This window comes from Balaenoptera physalus, assembly GCF_965194825.1.
Source record: "Balaenoptera physalus genome assembly, chromosome: 9".
Lineage (NCBI taxonomy): Eukaryota > Metazoa > Chordata > Mammalia > Artiodactyla > Balaenopteridae > Balaenoptera > Balaenoptera physalus.
In genome coordinates, this window is record NC_138888.1 from 100,206,767 (window position 1) to 100,223,835 (window position 17,069).

The 17,069-nt window shown below is 40.7% G+C and overlaps 1 protein-coding gene across 4 annotated transcripts in view; it reads left to right on the forward strand.

Annotated features, from left to right (window-relative positions):
- The window catches only part of LOC309666641 (uncharacterized protein), an 80,148-nt gene extending 63,737 nt beyond the window's left edge, over positions 1 to 16,411 (forward strand). The window contains exons 3-8 of one of the 4 annotated variants that reach the window (XM_082474284.1): positions 4,684 to 4,901; positions 7,903 to 8,098; positions 8,651 to 8,756; positions 9,073 to 9,182; positions 14,438 to 14,560; positions 15,632 to 16,411. In XM_082474284.1, coding sequence (XP_082330410.1) covers positions 8,710 to 8,756; positions 9,073 to 9,182; positions 14,438 to 14,560; positions 15,632 to 15,717 — 366 coding nt within the window. In that variant the 5' untranslated portion in view covers positions 4,684 to 4,901; positions 7,903 to 8,098; positions 8,651 to 8,709 and the 3' untranslated portion in view covers positions 15,718 to 16,411. The remainder of the gene's footprint in view (positions 1 to 4,683; positions 4,902 to 7,902; positions 8,099 to 8,650; positions 8,757 to 9,072; positions 9,183 to 14,437; positions 14,561 to 15,631) is intronic. The other 3 variants (XM_082474283.1, XM_082474281.1, XM_082474282.1) reach the window with 3 other exon arrangements.
- Positions 16,412 to 17,069: the final 658 nt, after the last annotated feature.

Below are 17,069 nucleotides of genomic sequence, written 5' to 3' on the forward strand. Positions count from 1 at the left end.
TAGCGAAAAATAATCCAAAAAAGAACATATATATATATAGATAGATATATAGATATATATATGAATCACTTTGAATTTATACCTGAAACTATCACAACATTGTAAATAAACTATATTTCAATAAAAAATTTTTTAAATAAAATAAACTTTCATTAGAATAAAAAGAAATCTATCTCTATATGCAGATGACATTATAGTATGCATGGAAAATCCTGTAGAATGAGTGATAAAATGAACTCAAACAATAAAGCAATTAGTAAGGTAGTAGGATATAAAATTAATATGTAAACATCAGTAGCATTCATATACACAAATAATAACCAGCTAGAAGATATAATTAATGAACAAAACCATTCACAAGGTAACAAAAAAGATAAACTTTTAGGATCAAACTTCATAAGAAATGCTCAGAACTTATATGAAGAAAACTGTAAAACACTTTAAAACACTTCTGTAAGACACAAAAAAGAAAAAATGGAAAGACATTTCTTATTCTTTATTAGCGTGTCTCAGCATCATCAAGATGTCAGTTCTCCCTAAGTTAATTTAAGAATATAATCTGAATCCAATAACAATTCCAACAGGCTTTTTTATAAACCTAGATACACTGGTCTTAAATTTCATATGCAAAATAAACACAACAGGGTCAGAGAGATGCAGGGGAAGAGGGAGCAGAGGAGAGCTGAGATGGAAGGGGAGGGCTGAGAGATTCAGAGCATGACAATGGCTTTGCTGCCATCGCTGTCTTGAGGATGGAGAAGGGGGGTTACTGGAGAAGGAACAGAGAGAGATCTTAGCAGCAGAGAACCACCACCAGCCTACGGCCAGCAAGGAGGTGAGGAGCTCAGTCCTGTGACCACCTGCAACTAAGTCCTATAAACAGAATGGATGGTCTTGGAAGCCAGTTCATGCACAGAGCCTCCAAAAAAGAATGCAGACTTGGTGTCATCTTGATGTCAACCTTGAGAAACCAGGGCAGAGGACAAGCCAAGCCAACCAAAGGTCTGACCTACAGAAACATGCAAATATTATACGCAGAACAGCATGAAGAAAATGACAAAGTCTGCTGAGGAACATGAAATGAAATGAACAAATGTGGTTAGTTTGGGACAAAAAATTTTATTAAATTACAATAAAGTTCATCTATTATAAAGCATAGGTAAGAATAGTCGAGAAGATTTCGAAAGAAGTATACTGTGGGAGATTTGCCTTACCCAGATATTGAAATTTTTTTAAAGCTACGATAATTAAAATGCAATAGTACTATCTCAAAAATAGACAAATATAATAATGAAATAGAAAAGAAAGCCTGCATACAAAATTGTGTGTATGATAAAGATCATTATAAAGCAATAGAGACAGAATAAATTACCTAATAAATAGTACTAGAACAATTGGTTAACAGAAAAAAAAAAAAAGGTAGCTCATATTGTATAGCAAAATAAATTGTAGCTGGATTAGAGAGTTGAATATTTTTTAAAAGCCAAATAGGTGAATATTTGTATGATCTGAAGGTGAGAGGAAACCTTCCAAGAATTAAGTCATTTTTAAAAATCCACAAGATAAAAGACCAATATAAAGATAATTAAGACCTTACATATAAAAATGTGCCAAAAATATGAAAAATAATAATTGGATGAAACAGCCACAAAACTTATGACAGTGAGAGTATAAATAGTCATAATACGTGAAACATTTTAATAGAAAAACAGGAAAATATATCAAAGGATAGGTGACAAAAGAGGACATAAAAATGACTGGTAAAATGCTGAAAAGTTTCAACAGCAAAAATAATCACGAAAGTTTCTAAAATGAAAGTGCTCTATCATTGAGGGTAATCTCTTCTGACTGAAAAGTTAAGCCTTCATGAGATGGTCTGTTGGCTTATCATAGCCACAGGAAATTGAGTAAAGTGATGTGATATGTCTCTTGAGATACATTTTTTAAAGCTTTGGACTATGTCAGTGGAGTATAAAATTCTATTAATCAACAATTATATGTGATTGGCCTTGAGATTACAAAACTTTTTCCAGAATTAATGGAAAGAATGGCTGCCTTTTAGGAAATCCTATTGGGAATATAATTTTTAATGTTAATTTATGCCAGAAACAAAAGAAACTGTACTATGATGATGAACATAAGATTTATAGGATCCAGAATTTTAAGACCTAATGGACCCTCATGGACCACTAAGGTCAGCAGTTATGATCTTCTGAATCACAGATGTGAAGCAGGTGAAATTGACCTTAGTTTAGCTTATTGTGATGTAAATTAATGTGAATTACCATGATGAAATCAAGGTTGGTTAGTCTCTGGCCTTCTCTGGGGCTCTTCAGTACAGATCCAAACCCAAGGCAGAAGCAGTGGACTACAACTGTCTTGAGTTTATTTTAGGGCCATAGATATACAATTGAGGGTTCTATTAATCCGAAGAGTGTTGAGCTAAAAGGTTGTTTTCAACTGCAAATTCCATGTCTATGAAGCAGAACACGGTGGTGGCCTGGTTTTCCTTTCCCTGGGTAGGGTGAGGGATTGGTGAGAGATGAAGAGTAGGAAGAATGAGGAAATATTAGGAATAAGGCAATAAAATAAACTTTTTCAAGGAGGTATTACACTGAAATCATTTTCTTCTATACTCAACTCCTATAGACATTAAATAGGTGAAGTATTTTTCACAGTCAGGAATAAAATGGCTATTACTCCCCCTTGTTTGCAAAAGCAGTTCCCACAATCCAAGATTAGTAGGACTTATTAATGACGATATAGTGAAAGCCACCTTTGTGTTGATGAAATGTTTAGTTTTATTAAAAACTAACACAGGGTTGTAGGTCAATTATACTTCAGAAACAAACAAAAACAAACAAACATACAAACTCTAAGGAAATGACATTAAGTTTGTGGTCACCGGAGGTGGGGTATGGGGAGATGGAAAATTGGATGAAGGGGGTGAAAAGGTGCAAACTTCCAGTTATAAGATAAATAAGTGCTAGGGATATCATGTACAACATGATACATATAATGAACACTGCTGTGTGTTACGTATGAAAGTGATTAGGAGATTAACTCCTAAGAGTTCTCCTCACAAGGGAAAATTTTTTCTTTTTATTTAACGTTGTATCTGTATGGGATGATGGGTGCCCACTAAACTTAGCGTGTTCATGATTTCATGATGCGTGTAAGTCAGATCATTATGCTGTGCACCTTAATCTCATACAGTGCTGTGTGTCAATTATATCTCAATAAAACTGGAAGGAAAAAATAAATAATCTCCCTCAGTTTAAAAAAAAAAAAAGAAGAAGAGTGGTCCAACCTCTAGGGAGGAGAATTTGAGAATGTCTAATCAACTATATGTAGCCAAACCTCAACACAGAATTCCCTCCATGAATTTACCCTGAACACATATCCCCAACAATATGAAAACACGTACTGCCCGCACAGAGTTACTCAGAGAATGTTGTTCGTCACTGTCTAAGCATAGGAAGCCGATTGAATAAACCATGGTACCTACACACAATGGAGTGCCATGCGGGGAGGAGAGAGAGGAGGAACAGAGAATCTCATAATTTATAAACACAACATTCCACTGTGTACCCTCGGTCTTGGGGTAGAGGGGGAGAGAGAACGTCAAACAAATCCCAAATTCTTCTGAGTAGGTTGTTTATAGTAATGGCATGTGCAAAGCAATTCTGGAAGCGTTGAACAAAGGAGTAAGTGCGTTGATGTTGAAGCTAGAGTTTTCACTACGGAAAGAAGGACATACAAATATGGGATGCTGGGATGCAGAAGAGAACTCTTTGGGAGCAGGTTAGAACTGGGGGTATTGGTGTGAACTCAAGACTTCATATATACCTATGTACACATATATTTACATGCACTGACATGCATATGTATGTGAGGATACTGGTATGCAGGTATATGTATAGATAGATGATAGATAGACAGATTTTGATTTAGATTTAGATTTCTTAGCTCTCTTTAATGAAAAGAGACAGAGCAAAGACCAGAGTAACAAACCTAGCACCCAGACCTTGGTCCCCACTCAAAGGAGCTAAGGCTCCCAGGAGAAATCACTGACTCCAGGCCTGGCTCCTAAGGGGACAGCCTGCCTGGGACACCCACACTTGTGCTCCTCTGTTCTCCAAATCCTACGATTTCTTCCATCTACCGTTGATAGAATTTTCGGTCCACCTTCCTGGACTGCCATGAAATTTATAACAATCCTCAGGACCTTAAAGAACTTGCGTCAATCCCAAATTGTCACTGATTTTTATTCTGTGTTCCTGCAAACACTTCTTTAAAGGTGGTATCTAACTTGGATGTTAACTGGCATCATGGTAAACTTCCCTTATTTGCCCCTGATCCCACATCTCTATGCCCACACGATTTGTCTGACATGATGGGTCTAAAAGTCTCACCAGAATACAAGGGTTGGAAAGATCGGCCACAGCAAGTTAAACACATTAGATTGCAGAAGGCATTCAGTAGAGTATGGATTTTTTTTTTTTTTTTTTAAGGGGAAAAAAGAAACATCTCATTGGCTGAGAGGGTTTGCAGTGCTCAAAACTTGTTGACCGAGGATGTACCCACAGGCCCACTGGCTGACAACACAGCTGTGAGAGCCTGGGGGAAGGTACATCAGAGACTAATCGCATCATCATAAAGCAGCCCTTTATCATGTCTCAGGTACCCGCCCAGCACACTTACCACCAGTAGATTGGATTGGTGACACAGCTCTGTCCGCAGCCGAGACTTCGTGTCCTAGGATGCATGGCAGCCCATCAGAGGGAGACACAGGGAGGCACAAGACGCCCTCTTACCCAAACTGCGGTCCCCAAGACCGGCCTTCCACCTACCGGAGGTGATCTGTGCTCAGATCCGGATGCCCTGACTTGGGGAAGCAGGTAAGTGCCGTCACCACATGTCTCGTTCCTTGGAGAAGAGTTGGTGATTCTTCCAGGGCTTCAGGAAAGGCCAGAGGGTCTAACTGACTGGCCCCAGAAGGACCTGTGTCTTACGGCAAACTCGGGGGCTGTGGTTTTGCTAAGTGTGAGCTCACTACCCCTGGGCGGGCCCCTCTTGCTTCTGCCCTGCTTTTCCTTTTCTGCATGTGTTCTCACGGCTGCTTTTGCTGATTAATTCTGGCACGCAAGGGAGCTCAAATGGCTGTGTTTTAAGTGTGAGGCTCATCCAATGCTAATCTCAGTTCCAGGCACCCTATTGTCCTCAGGTTTGAGGTTTGTTTAATTTGCTTTTCTCTGGATGAAAAGAAAAGGGAGGAAACATAGATTTTCTTCTTTGCAAAGGAAACATAGATTTTCTTCTTTTCCCTTTTTATCCCTGAACTGCCTCATACAGTCCTTTCAAGTGGCTTATGCAAAGGATTAAAAGTGAAGGGTGAAAAAGACAAATAGAAGCTGGTTCTTTGTCAGCCTCTGAAGTTCCACGAACAAACTGAAAGTTCAGCTGAGGTCTATGAAAATGTTAGCAGATGCCAAAATGCTGGCAGCCAGGATCTGTGTCTTTGTGCAGGAACTGAATAGCTACCAACAGCTAGAAAATTTTTAAAACCTTGGCAGTGATGGAATAGTCCTACGAAAAAGACAGTGAGAAAGAGAGAAACATTCTTAAATGTTTCGATTTATGAACTTATAAAAGAATGTTCTCTACAGATCCTAAGCCTCTAAGCATGTAGATAACTGAAATACTAAGACTTGGAGACATTTATTTTTTAATGATGCTATTAGTGATAGTGGTAGTGGTTGAACGGAATAGGACTTAACTTGAAAATTTTTGTGAAGGGATATGCATAATTATTAGTCAAGATTTAAGTCTGCAACAAGCAAAAATGTAAACTTCTAAGATAATTCTATTTTTAAGTTATTCAGAATGTTAATCACATGACATCTTAACAAGAAGGAGATTTTTTTTCTCAGTAGCAAGCTTAATTAATTACATTAATATGATCATGATTAGCCCTTAATTATTTTATGCCTCTGAATATTTAAATTGGAAATATATCTACTGGATTCATCTTTTTAAAAAGACATTAGTCAACCTAGCAAAAACATTTAGGCTGCATAAAATGAATTGAAGCCAATATCAAAAGTTGAAAGTGCTCTGTATAAAGTAGAATTTGCATCTTTAAGATAAAATACAAGTGACAAAAATATGATGAAGGCAAATAATTGGGAATTTATTTACTAATCAAGTTATAAAAGGTGTAAATACTTCAAAAATGCTTAGTCAAGGATAATTTCCTTTTTTATAAGTATAACAGTTTTAATTTAGCTTTATCAGAAATTAATTTTTTGCTTTTATTTCTTTAAGAACAACTTTTCTATTAAATCAAGTCTTAATAGATATTTGGCTGTAAAGATGGAAAAGAAACAGTAGAGGGCACTTTAGTTCTCTAACAAAATAAAACTATTCCTAAAACCTTGTATAAATCAGGAAAATAGACAATGGGGAGATTTGAACTATTGATATCTGGTAAAGGTTAAACAAAAACCTGAAGCAAGTTCCTCTGCTTCACGTAGCCTGATAAAAGATAACTCAGATAAATAGTGATTTCTTTCTTTAATCCATCCATAAATAAACTGGATAACATGAAAAACAAGTGTTCTCAGATCTGCAAATTCATGAGTCCATCATTTCAAGAGTACTTCATTTAAAAATCTCACATTTATTTGGAAATCACCTGATCTATTAAATGTACTGATTGAAATCAGTAAATTCTCGTTATCCAGGATTTTTAAGAGGTAGCCTGAGTGCTCTCAATAGGTTAGAAGCAGCACTGTGTAACTGTCTATTTCCTGTATCTTGGTCCTATACCCACTAACAATTAGCTTTAGTTATGTCACTTAATCAGTTTCCTCCAAAATTATCTTTATCGTCATCATCATTTCAAAGCAAGGTCCCTGCTTTCAAGCTGCTTCCACTCTATTCTAGCTGAAAAAGGTAAAATTAACATGCGAAACAGCAAACAACAGAGAAGACAAGGCATGATTAAATCTAAATTGTGTTGTTTAGTGTGTAAGTGACCCCAAGCAAGTCATTTCACTCCCAGGGCCTCAGTTTTTACATCTGATAACGAGGTTCTGTACTTGATGATCTGACTAAAACACTATCATCCATTCTTATTTTGTATATTGGTCTATCAAATTTGATTAACCAATGCCCAAGCTCTCAACAGCTTTATGGTGGTTCTGAACCTTTTGGGGTGTCAGGTGCCACTTGACAATCTTACAGGAGGGGTGGAACTTATCCCCCCGAAAAATGCTCTGAGGTATGTCTTACTCTTTCAGGAGATTCAAGGACCTTCAGAAATCAATCCACAGGTTCCCTTGTGGATTGTTGGGCATAACAGTTCTTAACTGTGTCAAGAATCTGTAAAGAGACACAAATTATACAGTTCCCACATATTTGGGGGTCATTACTAGACACTTTTTTATTTATTTATTTTTTAACATCTTTATTGGAGTATAATTGCTTTACAGTGGTGTGTTACTTTCTGCTTTATAACAAAGTGAATCAGTTATACATATACATATGTTCCCATATCTCTTCCCTCTTGCATCTCCCTCCCTCCCACCCTCCCTATCCCACCCCTCTAGAGGGTCACAAAGCACCGAGCTGATCTCCCTGTGCTATGTGGCTGCTTCCCACTAGCTGTCTATTATACGTTTGGTAGTGTATATATATCCATGCCACTCTCTCACTTTGTCACAGCTTACCCTTCCCCCACCCCGTATCCTCAAGTCCATTCTCTAGTAGGTCTGTGTCTTTATTCCCGTCTGGCCACTAGGTTCTTTAGACACTTTACATGTTTTTGGGTGAAGATGGGGGATTAGGCTGGAGGTGCGGGGTGTGCCACACCAAGCGAGGTCTGACTCTATCCCAGAGGCAACGGGAAGTACAGGAGTGCTGCAACAGAGAGGTGGGAGATGCCTCCTTCTTAACAGCAAAATCGGAGAGAAGGATGCAACATAAACAGAAGAAAGACAGAAAGTGGGAGAGCCTCAGGGACTCTGCCGGCACAATCATCTGGGACGCTTAGTGAGAGCCTGTTTTGGACCTAGAGATGGTCACACTAAGTGAAGTAAGTCAGACAGAGAAAGACAAATATCACATGATATCACTTACATGTGGAATCTAAAAAAATGAACTTATCTATGAAACAGAAGCAGACTCACAGACTTAAAAAACAAACAAAACCAATGGCACAGTTACCAAGGGGAAAGGGGGAGAGGGATAAATCAGGAGTTTGGGATCAACATATACACACTACTGTATATAAAATAGATAAGCAACAAGGACCTACTGTATAGCACAGGGAACTCTACTCAGTATTTTGTGATAACCTATAATGGAAAAGAATCTGAAAAAGAATAGATTATATATATGTGTATAACTGAATCACTTTGCTGTACACCTGAAACTAACCCAACATTGTAAATCAACTATACTTCAATTAAAAGTGTAAATAAAGTAAAATAAAATAAGACCTTCCCCAAATTAGGGATGTCCCCTTTGCTAAGATAGGCCTAGTGTGATTCTGTGTCATAAATAATAAGACAAATTTGCAAACCCCAAGGGACATTATGAAACCAGATAAAGGATTGTCCTGCAGCTCCGTTTATTTTCTACGCAGGGCAAGAGTGGACCCTAGCAGCCTGCTTTTGAGTTTTTCTGCCAACGTGGGGGACTTCAATGGCCCAGGGTCCACTGAGGGGATGTGGCACCTGCCTCCAGAACAGGCAAGACCAGAGGACTTTGCTTCCCAACCCCATCCAGGCCCAGTGACAGGTGCTCTGGATCTCTTCATCCCATCCTTCAGGGCAGAGATGATGGGTTACTCATCCTATTACTTGAGGCTGGACCAACATGGAAACACCTCTGCATTCTGTAGCAGCCAAAACAAGCAAGCAAAGCTTCTGCACAGGAAGCCTTCTCACAGAACCTTAGTGAAAATTTAATGAAAATTCATATTTCATTATGTACATGTGTAATGGATATATTTATATATTCATTTATTTATGAATTTAATATATATTTAATTTCATTAAATTATAGATATAGATCGATAGATCATCTTCGGGGAAGTTTGCACAAGGATCCTGATACCACCACATTTTGCCAAATCTTGTTTCCCATAAGAAAGGGAAAAGATCATTCATTTAAAGGTAAGAATTGGATACGGAGATGTTCTTATTCTTATAAATTTGGGATTTGGCCAACAGCCCCCAAGAATAGAGCCAGAAATCAGACAGGGTCTTGGAATTGGAGAAAACAGGTTGGATTCACGCGTCGGTCTGTTGATTTTACTCAGAAGGTGGTATTTAGTTAGATGTAGGACACGGCCCCAGCAAGTCCAAACCATCTACAGAACAAACCCTCCACCTCCTTGGAGGCACCTGGTGGTCTGGCCCAGCCCACCTTCCCTCCTCCCGCCCCCAGCTGCCCACCACACAGCCTGTGCTCAGTGACACCAACACCGCCAGGTCCCCGTGAGTTTGCGCATTTCTCACCCCCACTATGACTCTCCACCCGGTGAAGTCCTGGCCATCCCCAAGTCCCAGCCCCAGAGCCACTTTGTCCGTTAAGCCCTCACTAACCCTCTCTGCCCACGTCCTGCAAACTAAACAAATGCCCTTCCCTCTGGGCCACTTAGGACCATGCTCACCCGTGTGAAGCTCTCAGATCATCGGTCACGCCCTTCTTTCCCCTGCACAAGGGGGCTCCTAGACCAGCGAGGAGCCTGGTCTAATTCCTTTGGTTTCCCAAGATTCTAGCACAATACTGAAACATAATAGGAAATAGATGAGTATTTCTTAAAGAAAGAAAGGGAGAGAGAGAAAGGAATTCCAGTTAAAGGCCTTTATAATAAGAATCCAGTGAAGGTCTCATGTGAGCCTGAATATGAAAGTGGCATTAGGAATGGAAATTATAAATTATGAAGAGATTAGATTAGATTAGATAGGTGATTGAATGTAGGGAATGAGAGAGAAGGACCTGAAGATGATTTGACCAAGTTTTCTGACCTAAGAGATGAGAGAACATAAACAGGATATTGATTGAAAACACAGGAAGAGTAGGAATGGGGTAGGAGGTGATTTCTCTTTCAGACGCTTAACTTGATATCCAGGGGGCCATCCACTGGTAGATGCTTCACAGACAGGTGTGTATTCAGAGCTGATGCCTTTGAAAGGTTCAGAGCTTAAAGCACAGCAGTGGAAACGATGGAGTGGGTCCTATAAAGAGAAAAGGACCAATGACTGAGTTTGGTGTTCTGTCTCTAAGAATGAGAAAAAGAAGAGAAGGCAGTAAAAGAATCTGGTAAAAGCCAGATGAAGGTATCCAAGAAAACACAGTGTCATAGGAGCCAAGGAAGGAGAGCAATTCTAAGAGAGCAGGAGGCCAAAGGTACAGGATGTTGAGGAGAGACACTCAGGGTAACCCCAGAGACAGCACCCTCACCAGACAGGGTGAAGATGGAGCCGTGGTCATTGTAGCCCCAGAGACGGCAGCCTCACTAGATAGGATGAAGATCGAGCCAGTGGAGGGAGGGAGGCAGGGCACTGAGTGTGACCTGCTCTTCAAAATGTCAGGTTTAGTCATAACAGGGATGAGGGCTGTTTCCATTCATTCCGTAAATTATTTCTAATTGTGACCTCCTTTGTCCTTTAATTGAATATTGACTTAAGTTTCATTAAAGTTTCAATTGCCCACTACTACCAAGATAATTTTTGCTTTTTTTAATTGAAGCAGTTAAAAATAGAATCTATATATAGGCCTGAAGTTGGAGTGAAAAAGTATTGATAGTTTGATGATTAATTTATACTCTCTTTTAAAGTATATCATTTAATTCTAAAATGAAGCAACTGATTTTTTTAGTTTTTTGCTAAAAAGATGAACCCAGAAGACCCTTCCAAAAAAGAGAGAGAGGGAGAGAGAGAAGGAAGGAAGGAGGGAAGGAAGGAAGGAAGAAAGGAAAGAAGGAAGGAAGGAAGGAGGAAAGGAAGGAAGGAAGGAAAAATAAATAAAGAAAGAAAAGAAAAGAAAAAAGGAAAGGAAAAGACAGAGGCTTCCATTATATCCAGCAGCTGTGGTATCCGCCTAACTGCTCTGGAACTGGACCCTGAAATGGGGTCAGGGTTGCGTTGTGAGTCCGACACTCTTGAAGCCATCATTTCTCACTTGGCTTCCTCCTTCTGTCACTCTGGATTGCAGGCTGTATTGTTTAATGTGGCAAAGGGAGGATTGAAATGTCTGCCTTCCTCACAGTTTGAGTACTTTTTTTTGTCTCATTGCCTAGTTATTATAGAGGAGATCATAGGTTTAGATGGATTTCAGATCATAATCAGTGGGACTCGGGGGCCACCTGTATCCAGTCCACGCCCATCTTGGTAGGTTTATTCTCCTGAATTTAGGATGAAGACCTGGGTGTTTTAATTTGGGTTTAGCCAATTATATTTTCAATACATTTGCTGAACTGACTTTGGGAAACTTATTAAGATCTGGTTAAAAACCAGGCTTTAGCCGCATAGCACAGGGAGATCAGCTCAGTGCTTTGTGACCACCTAGAGGGGTGGGATGGGGAGGGTGGGAGGGAGGGAGATGCAAGAGGGAAGAGAAATGGGAACATACTGTATATGTATAACTGATTCACTTTGTTATAAAGCAGAAGCTAACACACCATTGTAAGGCAATTATACTTCAATAAAGATGTTTAAAAAAAAAAAAAACAGGATTTTCAGAGATCAAAGATATTAACTAAATAATATATTCAGGGTCGTCTCACTCTGTCAGTGACTTCCTGGAAATTACACTTGATGAATTTTTACAAAGGAAGTATTTCCTTCCCAGGGAAAGAAGCAGGCAGCCAAGATGAAAGACCCTAAAAGGGGCTAAGAAGACAGAAGGAAGGGGCTTCTGCTTCTGCTAATTCCTGCTAAAAGCCAATTTAAAGAAAAGCTGTATTTTATATGTAACATATTTACTTAGATATATAATTTACTGGTAGATTTTGTTTATTGCTTATGTACACGTTAGTGTCTCCCCAATAGAGAATGTAGGCTACAAAAGGGCAGGAATGTTTATTTAGTTCGTTGATGGGTCCCTAGCACCCAGAACAGGTTCCGGCACATACTAACTGCCCCACAGCTGTAGCACGTGTAAATGAATAATCGACAAATCCCCAAGTCCCAGGAGAGTTGCACTTTCCTACCACAGAGAAGCCCTCTTCAGCATCCCCCATCCTGGCTACGTTCCCCTCTAAGAACCCCTCTCTTCTCCCAGGCAGCACACATCTGAAGCATCTCATTCCCCAGAGAATAGAGTCCTGAGGAGAGTGGTCCATCTCCTGCTCTACCATTTAGGAAAGGGCACCCTTCACCTGCCTTTTGTGGAAGCGAGAGAAAGGAGCTGATAGCCCACAGGGTCTTGGTTGAGGCAGGGAGGGAGATTAAAAAAACAAAAACAAACCTGGACACCAGTCTTACGACATAATTCCACTGAGACCACAAGCTGAGAGACATTGGGTCTATTAGCCTGCTTTCTGTTGCTGAGTATTCTGGGCTCTACACTTAAACAGCAAGCTGTCATCTTGATGATGACCTTGTCGATTGCCCCAAGACAAAAGGTAAAGGTTATGGTAAAAAGCCATGTATTTAACCTCTGTGGATAATGTTCACTCCACCCAACCCCCTTATTGAACAATTAAAGTGGTTACAGTATTATAGGGAGACAGGAAACTAAGCCACAAATTTACGATATCATATTACCTGTCCCTGTGTGACGCTTTGGTGGGGCAGAGTCACACTAGCCAAAGAGTAGCAGCTCTCAAAATGTGAGGAAGCAGGAGAAAAAAGGAGGACGTGCACTTTGGCACCAACAGAGACCCTCTTATCCCAGCGTGGTGGCCGTGGAGACCACTGCTTAGATCCCCTTCCAAGAAACCCTGCCTGGGGAACGTGTTTGACTGACAGCCTCCAGCATCTTGGAATCTGCCCCAGCACTCGTGGCTATCTGTATCTAGGCGAAGATGGGGCAGGCGGGGTTCCTAGAGGGCAGCCAGCTCGCTCAGCGTGGACCTCCTCTAACACAGAGCCTTCGCTCCAGGACTCCATTTGGCTGGCTGAGACTTTCTAGAAAGCACTGCAGTGGAGACTCTTCCTGTCCAAGCCTTCCCTCCCTCTCTGCTTTCACAGGCATCAGATCTGCTTCCAGGTCTGAAGGTTCACCTGCCCCCTCCTGCCCCCTTCTCGTTTCTCCTTCATGGGCACTCCTCCAGTGACTCTCTTGCCCGTCTAACCCTGTCTTGGCATTAGCTTCTTGGAAGATTTGAATAAGTATACCTCCAATTGCCAGTAGTTCCTGGTAAGCACACAGTCCTTGATTATCAATGTTAAAGAAAGTTACTATGGATGACGATAGCTTCTAAAAGCCTGATTGGGGATAATGCACCCCCAAATGTAGGTGGCAAACGCCATCTCTGGTTATGTAATGGAACCAGTCAAGGAAGGTCTTGACCTGGGCTGCAAGGTGACTTCAGGAGGTCCTAGACCCGTTAAGTATATGCGTATTATGTTGAGTGTGTGTGCAATTCTGCCTGAAGACCTATAGGTTTCATCACATTCATCTACAGAATTATCAACAGAGGCAACTAATTGTCAGTGAACTCAGCAGTTGTTAACATGAAATCTGTATCATGAACTAACTTATTTTATACAAAGTTATAAAACTTTCCACCCTAAACTAAAGGGGCTTCAGTCATTGTTAGATCCCTGCAAACTAAGCCTCTCGTACAAAGATAATCAGTACTGCATTCTTCATCTGATACTGAACTTTAAAAAGCCATGCTCTAATTTAAGGAGTTATTCCATGAAAGAAGTAAGTCATCGAACAAGCAATAGGTTATTTTTTCATATCAGGGGGCCAAATCTCCTGGTAGATGCTCCAACTCTCAGCCCAGATGATGCTTCAAGTTAATCCACTGGAAGATTGTGGAAATTACCTCTAGCAGCTGTTCTCAAGGAGAAGGTTTATGTCAGCACCACTTACATCAGTTGAGCTCAGAACTTTTGTGTCAGCAGCATAAATGCTGGCATGTCAGCATCTCTATTTTATACTCCCCCAAATGTGTATATTTTAATTAGACCAAAGACAGGAAACGGTTTGTTGAGAGCTCAACCTGGATGTAATGTCTTCCTAAGGAGACATTCCCATCCCACCTGGGGGACCATCGAATTTGTCAGTAAAAAGCCAAACCCTCATGACTTGCCCTTTACAGGAAACTATTCTCAGAAAGGAAAAACTTTACCCCTGAATCCAGTGGAGTATTTATGGTGAGTTGGGATAATTTGTCTAGACACCCCCAGACGTCTGTGCTCTGCTATCACCAACTTCAGCCCTGCACTCTGAATTCTTCCCTCGGCAGGTGGATCTTGTTTCCAGGTTCAATTTAAATGTGAAAAAGGCTTCTGCGGAGAGAACCAGCAGATCAATCCACAGACCAGCCCTCCAGCCCACTGTCATGCTGGAACAGGCAGGCCCTTCCAAGGTAAAGCAAGTTCCCCGGAAGGAAGGGTAGACTCGTGAACATCAGACGGCTTAAGGACACATACAGAACTCTCTCCCTCTGCCAGTAAATGTCCTTTGAATGTATTTGGCTCTTACTTTGATGGAAAAACTCCTGCTCAGTACTCTCAACTTCTCAGTCGCTGGTAGTATTGTATGATCATTTTAGGAAGCAGCTCAAGTTCATCCTTGGAAAACTTGGAGAAGAGATTTTGTTGGGGACTGGGGAGGGCAACAGACGTATAGGCTGCTGTCTTTTCAGCCACCAAGGGGAGAATTAAATCCAGTAAGTTTTAGAAAATATTAGATCATTTGAAACCCTTTCTATGGAGAGCCAGGTAGGGGTAATAAACAACAGAGGAGAGTGAAAGACTGTGCTCAGACTTTTGAAGTAGAAACCAGAGATTTCTCTGCAATGATGACAAGCAGATACTAACTTCTGACAAAACAGTTGTTACCTCTAGCAAAGTTCTTTCCTGGCCACCTGAGTTCCTTACTTATATTTCTTTCTCTACCAGAACCTTCTTTTTCTAAAAGGAGCACTCACCTTCATTCTGAGTGAAGGCATCTGTTCTGAAATACACACACGCACGCACACACACACACACACTCTTCAAGCAATATTCTTCACCGTAGAGATCTAATGGAGTAGATCCTGATGGTCATCATAATGATTTAGACCAAGTGAGGGCTCTCGTCTTGGGTTTTATCTATTTACTAAGAAGTCTGTTTACTGAGAAACCAGGACAGCGACCCAGAGAGGGTTATAGAATTCGCAGCTTGGAGCTGCCAACGTCCTCAACCAATAGCAGTTAATGCTCCCCAAATGCCCATGGGCGTAACCCCACTGACTCTAATTTTTTTTAAAGCATAAAAATCTTTTCTTCCAGTTTGACCAATGTCTATTGCACATTTTAGAAATTTACTTTTATAAACATAATTCTGCAGAAGCCAGAGTGGTGGGCGTGAGGGTCAGAGTAAAATACATGAGGTGTCATCTGTAATTCTGTTAACACAGAGTCATAACTTTTACTTGTACTGCATCTTTTTGAAGGAGCACAAATTGCTGTACTGTTGTCACTACAGAGCCACCCTGCTAGATTTCTGAGGAATTATAAAGGACACACAAAAAACCTCTGAGGATGAAAGAAGGGAAATGCAGTCCCTATCCCAGGAAATTAGAGACAGCTGGACTTCTGTGCATACCAGAGTGAATGATCAAACAAGCCATTACAATACTGTACATGTAGCTGTGAACATAACTTCTTGGAGAACATGATACTAACTAGGGTTATGCAGGGGTGCTTTTTTAATGACATGAACAAAGCAGTTTTAATACCAGTAAGGTTTCTGGGTCCACTGTGTTGAGCAAGCAACATGGAACCGTGGATCTAGCCTTGGCCCTTCCACGGACAGCCCGTGACACTCTGAGTAAGTCACCCATCCTTTTATTTCTTGGATTCTCCTCCAGCAAAATCAGATAATACTTCCTACTTGTCAATACACCCTGGAGAGCCCTTGAGAAGCTTAGCACTGGGATCCAAAATCCCAAGGATATTCGTATTTCTCATGGATGCCACCTGGGGTGTCTGCCTAGCTCACAGGATCCCCCAACTAGCCCCTGTGATGCAGGAGGTTTGTCATAGAAGATGGTCATTTCTGGACTGCAGGAGGCTAAGTGCTTGTCCACAGCTGATCAGTACAGGCATAGACACGTCATTCAAACTGGGCTGACTAAATTCTTCTTCCAGGACACCACATGGAAAGACGGAAAGGCACACAAAGATTGGAAACTGTCCATCTAGAGAGTCGTAAGGCGTTCTTTTAAAACTCTCAGCTCCTCCCCACACACATTGGAGGGGATTCCTCACCGAGCCTACAACCATCACAGCCAGGGCCTGCTGTGGACCACAGGGACCCATCCCACCCCCATCCCTATGGGGTGCTCCATTCTACAGCCCTCCACCCCACCGAGGGTCGATCACATGCCCCCAAGACTCATGCCTCTGGGTAACCCAGGAGCCCCATGGCTGGACCCTGGTTCTGGAAGTTGGGCTGGCGTGGGAATTGCTCTTGCTGGACAGCACAGCATCTCTTTCATGGGACTGTAAGAGACTGAGCTGCCGGGATGGTGCTGACACACTGACTTGGGAGCCCTACATACGCTATCCGTCCCTGTCAGGGAGCATCACTAGTGGTAAGAATAAAGTTTGTTTTGTGAGACTTTTGTTTCATACGTATGTTTATATAATTTGTATATATATTTATATAAATATTATTTATATTACACAAATATTTATATAATATATAGAGATGTTTATGGGAATACGTTTGTTATAAATTTATATTTATATATATTGGTATATAATAAATATCTTATTGTGGGTCATAGTAAAAACAACTGCCCTTGCTGAACTACCACATTCACCTGAAAATAGATTAATATCTGTAAAACCAGTGTTGGTAAGCAGGGAGTAGCAACACATGCTACA